Consider the following 8,458-nt stretch of genomic DNA (forward strand, 5'->3'; position numbering starts at 1 on the left):
CTTCTGACCCAAGTTTGTGGGTCTGAACTAGGGAATGTGTTATTTTTAAAACAATTACCTAACATGATTTTGATATACCCCTTAATAATAGGGTAGACAGTTTTACTATCTCTACAGTGGAGTTAGCTGGTTACATAACCTAGGTGTTTAATCCCCCTCAACTAATGTGATAGTAATTGTTAAGCTAGGTGTTAAGGGTGTTTTTAAATTGTTAGCTAGGTAGAATTAAAAAAAAGGAGGCACTGGCCTTATCTACATGACTTTTTAAACCAGGTATTGAACGTTTTTCAAGTAGCAGAGGGGTAGCCGTGTTAGTCTGGATCTGTAAAAGCAGCAAAGAGTCTTGTGGGTGCCACTAGACTCTTTGCTGCTTTTATAGAACATTTTTTAAAAGTTCAGTGTAGAGAAAGCGCTGTATATTTTAACACAGGCTAAGTGGTTGGGTTAAAGCTTAAGTTCCTACATAGGTGACCGGTTTAGCATGTTTTAAACGTAAAGTCTATACTGGACTTTTCAAAGGCATTAGACTGTTAGTTAACACCCTTTTTATTCTTCTCTAGATAAGGTCTGTATTTTTTTAATATATAAAAAATATATTTTTCAGTATTACCTCCATTTGTGTACCTATGTAGGATCAAATAATTGTAAAATGCAAACTCTAAGTTTGCTGTTGTACAATGTAGCCTACTAGTGAATATAAACAAGATCTCAGCTGAGGCAAACAAAATAGAGTGGTTCTTAGTTTTTCCATCAAATATAGGAGTACTCCAACTCCAAATTTGTGTAAGATATTTGCCTGAGGCTAATCAAAGTACACTAAAAATAAAATAAGCTTATTGGAATCCACATGAAAATAAAGGGTTTGAGCTTTTTGTACTATTGACTGTTATGGAATAACCTATCTAAAGCAGTCACCTAGTGGTTCCCAAACTGGGGGTTGGGACCCCAAAGTGGGTCGCAATCCCATTTTAATGGGGTCGCCAGGGCTGGTTTAGACTTATTGGGTCCTAGGGCTGAAGCCCAAGTTCTTCAGCCCTCAGTGGTGGGGCTCAGGTTACAGCCCTCCCACCCCACCCCTGAGCAGCATGGGACTTCAGCTTTGTGCCCCTCCCTCCCCCAAGGTTTCTGTCTCCCCTCCTGGGGTCATCTAGTAATTTTTGTTGTCAGATGGAGGCTCAGGGTGCAATGAAGTTTAAGAAGCCCTATACTAGCCTTTATCAGTTGGTGATTGGCCTATTGTACATGCTGAAGGATGGGAGGGTTGTGATTTTTTCAAAGCAGTCAATCCAGGCTGCCCCTACTCTTAGTAGATCAATTTTAAATCTCTTTTCTAACGGTTTATTTGAATGTCCTCTGCCCTGTTTTGCTACTATGATGAGGAGGAAAGCGATGGGGCAGGGCCCCCGGTACCCTACCAGCAACATCTTGTGTGGCGTGCTCAGATCCCCCATCTAGGGTGACCAGACAGCAAGTGTGAAAAAATCAGGACGGGGGTGGAGGGTAATAGGATCCTAGATAAGAAACCAAAAATCGGGACATCCGGTCAGCCTATCCCCATCTGATCTCTAAACAGTCACAGTCCTTCCTCGGCCTGAGCTCTCCCCGCCGCTCCACTCACTCGGGCCGCCCATCTCTGGCCTCTTCAGTGCCTGTTCCGGGCCCGGGGAGAGCACGTCCGGGGTGCCCGCCTCCGCGCGGGCAGTGGGACCCTGTGTGCGAGGGAGCCGCTGCTCAGGGGACTGCGGGACAGCTCCCCGGGCAAGGGCGGCGCTGCTGGCTGCCCGGCGGGCGACCACGTGAGGGAGCCTGGCCCCGCCCCCGCCCCGGCCTCGCTCGCTGCCGGAACCTTTGGCTCCAGGCCGGGTTTCCGCGGCCGCTGGGTGTCCCCGCGCCAGCCCCAGCCCCGCCATGGCGGCGGAGGGGAAGGATCCGCTCGGCTACTTCGCGGCCTACGGCGGCGACAGCAGCAGCTCCAGCTCGGACTCGGAGAGCGACGAGCCGCGCGCCGCCGGGGGAGAGGCGGCCGGGGCTGCTGGGGAGGCGGCCGGGGGTAGCCCGGGCCGGAAGCCGCGGCTGCCCGGGCCCGACGAGCTGTTCCGGAACGTGTCCCGGCCGCCGTCCTTTCTCTACAACCCGCTCAACAAGCAGATCGACTGGGAGCGCCGGGTCGTGCGGGCGCCCGAGGAGGTGAGGCCCGGGGCGGGGACGGCCCCGCCCGCGAGGGGGCTCGGGTCGGCGCGATACGAGGAGGGCTCTCGGGTAAAGCCCGGCGCGCGGCCCTCCCGGGCCTGTGCTGCCGGGCGCGGTGCCCCGGAACGGCCCCGGGGAGAGCCCCAAACTCCTGCGAACGGCGAGCGGAGCCTCTCCCGCCCCCTAGGAGCCAAGGGGCCATTGGGGGCTCCCGCTAGCCAAAGACACTGTGACCCTCTTCAGCCGTGGTTCTCACCTTGTTTATCGTTGTGGGCCGCAGGTTGAGAACCACAGCGCCCCCCCCCCGCCCCCCCAGTAAATCTCCACTTTCCTCTATGCCCAGCGCCCCCTGCCCAGAGACCCCGCCACGGAAGGGAGGGTAGCCTAAAACCTGGGGATGCCTCCCCTCCCCACAACCCTGGCTAGAGACCCACTGTCTCGCACCCTGCCCCCCGGCGGCACTCACCAGTCCCCTGCTGGCGGCCAGTAGGTTGCCAGACACTGTCTCCCCCTGGATCAGCCTCACGGCCCTTTAGACCAGAGCAACACATTTTGAATTTTTTTAGCACCCAGCTGCCTGCTAATTGGGCTGCATGCAGGCTGAGAAATCGCTGTTCTTGAGCAAGACCCTCAACCAGGGCCCTGGTGAGATTGCCAGACCTTCTTCCCAACAGGTGCACTGGGAGGAACATGAAGGCAGAGCCCTGCAGCTGGACTGGTTAACAGTAGGAGTCAGTATTGTGGGGTAGGGGCAGGAGCGGGATTAAAAAATAGTCCCGCACAGGTCTCTAAATCAGACTTCTCCTCACAGAGTTTATTGAATCTTTGCCATTTTCTTTGGGCGGGGTGCATGGGGTTTAGTTTTCTGGTTTTCCCACTTTGTTGTTTTAGGGGAAAGGCTCTTTCTTGTTTAACCTTGCCAGGGTAGGGTGACCAGACAGCAAGTGTGAAAAATTGGGATGGGGGTAATAGGAGCCTATATAAGAAAAAGACCCCAAAATCGGGACTGTCCCTATAAAATTGGGATATCTGGTCACCCTATGCCAGGGCCCCTCTGGTATCTATTTTTGGTAATCTAGAGATCAGATCTCCTTTGTGCTCTCACTTTCTGGTCCACTTTGCTTTGTCACAGTGCATTGTTGTAAACGGTTGTGTTCTCTTCAACAGCCTCCTAAGGAATTCAAAGTGTGGAAGAGTAATGCAGTACCACCACCTGAGATTTACAGTATTAAGGAAAAGAAGCCACCACCTCCTGAGCTTGATATGGCAATAAAATGGTCCAACATATATGAGGACAATGGTGATGATGCTCCACAGCAAACAAACAAAGTTAACTTTTTACCAGAAGAGGAGCAAGAGCCTTCAGAATCAGGTGGGTAATTATCTAATCTGATGAAGAGTCTAGGGTTGCCAACTTTCTGATTGCAGAAAACCAAACACCCTTGCCCTGCCCCTGGTTCACTCCATCCCCACTCCCTCTGTTGCTTGCTCTCCCCCAGCCTCACTCACTGGCTCATTTTCACCACGCTGCAGCAGGGGGTTAGAGTGCCAGAGGGGGCTCAGGACTGGGGCAGGGGTTGGGGTGCAGGAGGGAATTTGGGGTGTGGGCTCCAGGCAGCCCTTACCTCAGGCAGCTCCCAGAAGCAGTGACATGTCCCTCTGGCTCCTAGGTGCAGGGCAGGCTAGGGGAAGCGCATGAAGTCCCCTGTCTGTCCCTGTGCCTAGGAGCCAGAGGGACAAGCCAGCTACTATGAACAACTGGACTTTTAGCTGCCAGGCCAGCAGTGCTGACCGGAGCCTCCAGGGTCCCTTTTTTGACCAGGTGTTCTGGTTGAAAACTGGACTCCTGGCAATCCTAGAAGGGTCTGTATTATGTGATCTGCTTTTAGTTTGGTCTTCCTGGGTTTCCTCCTTTCCCCTCCTCCATAATAGGCAATATCTAATATATGGTAAGTTAGTACTGTACTAGTGGCTCAAGAATGATTACGTATAAAATCCTGTTATAAAATTTCCGCTTAACATGAATGTGAATAAAAAGTGGATTTGCTGAATGCTGCTACATGTGCTGGAGGGAAAGATGTTAATACAAAATACAAATAAGGTGGTGCACATCACCAGGCTCTGCTGTAGAGATCTTTGAGGCAAGACCATTGGTGGCCTGCTGTTCCTCCTCCTCTTGTACCACTCTAAGCCAGAGTAATACTATCCGTCTGCCTTATTTTCTTCGTCTCTTCACATGTTGTCTGTGGTTCAGCAGCAAGGTTAGAGCCATAGTATTGTCTCAGTGTGTGTCACGTCTTTCCTGGCATGAATTGAGGCTGGCACTGTGATGCTCTGCTCCACTCCTCTCCACATAGCATCAGCACAGTTAATCCAGCGCCTATCTCCGATGAACAAGTGATGGCAGGGTCTGCAGAATATTTTTAATGTTCAGTCTGTAGTTTTTTTAAAAAATCTTAACAATTTCAGACAGGTTTTACATTCAAAACTAAAAGAAAATTTAGTTATGAGAACTACTGCTGTGTTTCACCCCAGAAGTAGCTATATTTCAGTGGTAGGCCAGGTTATTTGTATTTATGATGTTTGTAAAGTACTTCAGGATAAAAGGAGCTGTAAATGAAAGATGTTTTTTAGAAGAGCATCTATAATACACGCACCTAAACATCTTGATACCGTAGGTTGGAAGAATTGTCCGTATATGTCATTGAATGTTCTTTTTGTCAACTACATATTAAATGTGTTTGTGTGTGAGAATAACTCAAGACAAGCTGTAAAGAATAGAGCTAAAAGTAGAAAATGTTTCTTTTGAAACATCCAATATTGTCTTGGATATCTGTGAAGTACTTAGGCTTGCTCATTGAGAACTTGATTGACAAAGGGAGCATCTGAGGATGGCATCCAACTGCTTTCTACAGTTTCACACTGAATATTGACTGTTCGCTCTTGCTCCCTTTTCCTCCCACTTTTCATTTCGCCTGCCCTGCATGCTTCCCTTCTTCCTTCCCTCTTCACCATTGTCCTGTCCTCCTTCCTTTGTCTTCCCTACTAACAAAATCCCACCCAAAGATTAAAAAGACATTGTACAACAAACATGAAATCTGCAGACCATCACTCTTTCCTTATATGTAATATCTCTCTCTTCCTATCCTTGGTCTGTCTTGTCTATTTAAATTGTTAGATCTTTGGGGCAGGGACTATCTCCTGCTGTTTGTACAATGCCTAGCATGATTGGCCCCTGGTCACTACCATAATAAAAATAATAAATCTTTCCTACTAACACTTTGGTCCATTCCAAGAGTGGGGAAGTTATCCACTAGTCCTAGTGTGTGTGGTTCCAGCGGATCTTCAGAAGTGGGAAAAATGTGACAACACGTATCTAACTTGCCAGCTTGAGTTCATATATTGTACTTGCGTTAATTGACACCATCTTTTATTTAAAGATGATGAAAAAGATGAACCAGCTTCTGCTAAGAAACGCAAACTAGACACTGGAGAAGAGACTAAGAGGAAGAAGTAATAAGCAGGACGAACTGCATTTGGCCCCCTATGGAGACCTAGTGAACTTTGATTCCTCTGCTGAAATGGGAAACAAATACATTTTCACCTAACTTATATCATATGTTGTTTAGATATTTTTTTATTTCCATAGAATATTTGCCACTTGGAAAGCACAAGAGTTCATGGATCAGTATTGTGATAAAACTTGTATCCACTGAACAAAAATTAAGTCCATGTAATCAATTTATTTAAAACACAATCTTTTAAAGTATTTGATGAATATTTGTGCTCCTACAGGTTATAAGGCTTTGTGGTATTCTCTTTATCCACAGACTTGTGATGTGAGCTTTTCTCAGCTGACCTGCCATCATGCTAAAACCTTTTATAAAGGAAGATATTTTTTAAAATGTTGTTTTAAGTAATGTACTGTGGTACATGTTTAATCAATAGTTTTGAAATGTATGTAAAGAGTGTAAATACGTAGGTCATCTGAAATTAAAACTTCATGTGAAAATGTATATAGCTTAGCTGTTTAATATGTAATGTAATGGACAAATTCTATACTGTGTGTGTTTTAGCAGTATGTTAGACACACTTGATAGATTCTTCAAGGTTTGATGTGTAATAAATTGAGAGTTACGGCTTCATTTAGGACACTGCCCTTCAAAAATGTACTTGAAAAGTGGAGTTTGCTTTGAAATCTATGCTGGATACCACCATGGTGTTGCCTGCAGCAGTGGCTTATGAGGTTAAATGATGTGAGGAAAATTGTCAATATTGCAGAATGGGGTCAATTTATGTATTCTGTATTCTCAAAGTGGAGAACAAAACTGACATGCATGCTAAAAACAGAAGTTGTCGTGGCTCAACTTCAACATACAATGATTGTCAAATGAATCTCCTTCAGTACAAAATAGCAATATGAAGCTCAGGTGACTTTTATACACAAGCAGAAACACAGGAGTTCTACAGCAAGCAAGCACTCTGGGTCTGTTCATTGCTCGCATTGCAGAATCTAGTCAAGCAACATGCCCTCCTGATTCACATCTTTTCAGAGGGCTTTACACATATCTTAGAATAAATGGTGCCTAGGAGCATTGCAATCAGAAATGATTCAGGTTCAACGGTAGGAGTGGGACTGTGATTTCACAGGGCATAGTTACACACTATGACAGTTTAGGAACTGTGGAATGCTGCAGCCATTTGAAATTAGAATGTAAATACCTAATTGTGACCAGCCTCCCATAGGGTGAAATTGCCACCCGTTTTAAGAATCACACAGGGGAAGAAATTCAGCTTTATGTTTAATTCAAAAAGAGGGCATCTCCTCCAGCACAATGCTCTTACACCTTAGCGAAGACTGCCATGGCTGTAACTGACACAGTACCTCTGTCAACAACACACAGGTAGCCACAGATCACTTATGCAACTACTGATCTAGCCTGACTCTGGGTACTGTTTGGTCATGAGATTAGGTGGTCTCATTAAGCATTATATTTTTGAGCCTATTAAGCACCATTTACAAAGGTGGGAAAAAAATTTAACGTGTTAAACTTGAAGCTGGTGTCTGTGAATGATCAGGCTAGACCCAACCTTCTCTCTTCATCCTCAGGATCACTGGAGTTGGGGGTGTATTCTTCAAAGGATGTGTTATTATGAAGAATCCTTAAATCCAGGTCAAGGACGAACTTCAGTTTTGGTTACAAGTATAGAGAGAGCTGGATTGGAAGAGTGATATTGAGAGTCTCTTCGGCCATGAAATCTAATAGGTCAGTTTCGTGGCTGTGCTATTCTGCTCCCTGTGGTCTAGTTAGCAAGGTGCAGGACCCCCTCTCCTGGGTGCTAGTTGATCTAACTAAGGAGGTTTTGGAAATTCTGCCTTAATTACCCGATCCCAGTAAATGCAGAGAATATCCTGAGGTTAGCCAAGATAGCTGATTTTTGATACTAGAGAGATTCAATCTGTTCAAACCTCACAGTTGTCCAAGGGATTGACTAATGTTTGGATCCTGTAAAGATCTCTTTGTCTGCTGCCTGAAATAGCTGAAACAATTCCATAGCTGTAGTTTAAAGCCAGGGACCTTGGCAGTAGATGCATGTCTGCAGTGGTGGCATGACAAAGAGGCTTTTGTCTTCATATTATTTGCTTCATTACCCTAGTAGCAACTCGGGCAAGGATCAGCATGTGAAGATGGTCCTTACTAGTGGCCTTGGAACTCGGAGAGTATAATGATATGGTTAATATCCAGCCTTATTGAAACTAACAGCTTCCAACCTGTTTGGCTGTTAGTGGCAGAAATCATGTCTAACCTGGAACGGGGATTAATTAATAATATTGCTATGTTGGAGGTTGGGTGAAACCTTGTTGAAGCTGGTGCGCACTATAGCTGTCCTTCATTCTGGATAAATATAGGCTGCAACTTTAGAGTAAAGTAGCTGAAACAACAGAAGCACTACTCAAAACACAGACCACATGCAAGGTTGCAGCCAGTCAGAAACTGAGCTCTGTGAACAGGTGTGTGTTGCTGGGGGCTGAATGAAAATGATGGAGGCTGAGTATTGATTGGTGTGGGGGCGGGGGGGTCCTGTGGGCAGAAGCAACCAGCAAGAGAAGGACTGGTAACATAGGCCTGAGAGAAAGCTAAGAGAGAGAACTTTTGGGGAAGGTGGCTGGCTGGAAAGAGGCTTGGAACTGTGAGCAGATAAATTGCCTCTTGTTTGATTCCTACCATTTTCAGAGAAATAGGACTTTGTATATTTGTAAATAAAC

General features: G+C 46.2%; 1 protein-coding gene across 4 annotated transcripts; it reads left to right on the forward strand.

Moving 5' to 3' along the window:
- Window positions 1-1,598: 1,598 nt before the first annotated feature.
- Window positions 1,599-6,370, forward strand: C8H1orf52 (chromosome 8 C1orf52 homolog). 4 transcript variants are annotated; one of them, XR_005584012.1, is made up of 4 exons: window positions 1,599-2,187; window positions 2,865-2,935; window positions 3,358-3,562; window positions 5,631-6,370. XR_005584012.1 is itself a non-coding variant. In XM_039486167.1 (4 exons), the coding sequence occupies exons 1-4, from the start codon at window positions 1,909-1,911 to the stop codon at window positions 5,705-5,707; spliced, it is 618 nt and encodes a 205-aa protein (XP_039342101.1). In that variant the 5' UTR covers window positions 1,637-1,908; the 3' UTR covers window positions 5,708-6,370. The 4 variants fall into 4 exon arrangements, 3 of the variants coding, with proteins under 3 accessions (XP_039342101.1, XP_039342102.1, XP_039342103.1); XM_039486167.1 differs by having other exon boundaries at window positions 1,637-2,187; window positions 2,865-2,921; XM_039486168.1 differs by having other exon boundaries at window positions 1,637-2,187; window positions 2,865-2,915.
- Window positions 6,371-8,458: the final 2,088 nt, after the last annotated feature.

This window comes from Mauremys reevesii, linkage group 8 (assembly GCF_016161935.1).
Source record: "Mauremys reevesii isolate NIE-2019 linkage group 8, ASM1616193v1, whole genome shotgun sequence".
NCBI classification, from domain to species: domain Eukaryota; kingdom Metazoa; phylum Chordata; order Testudines; family Geoemydidae; genus Mauremys; species Mauremys reevesii.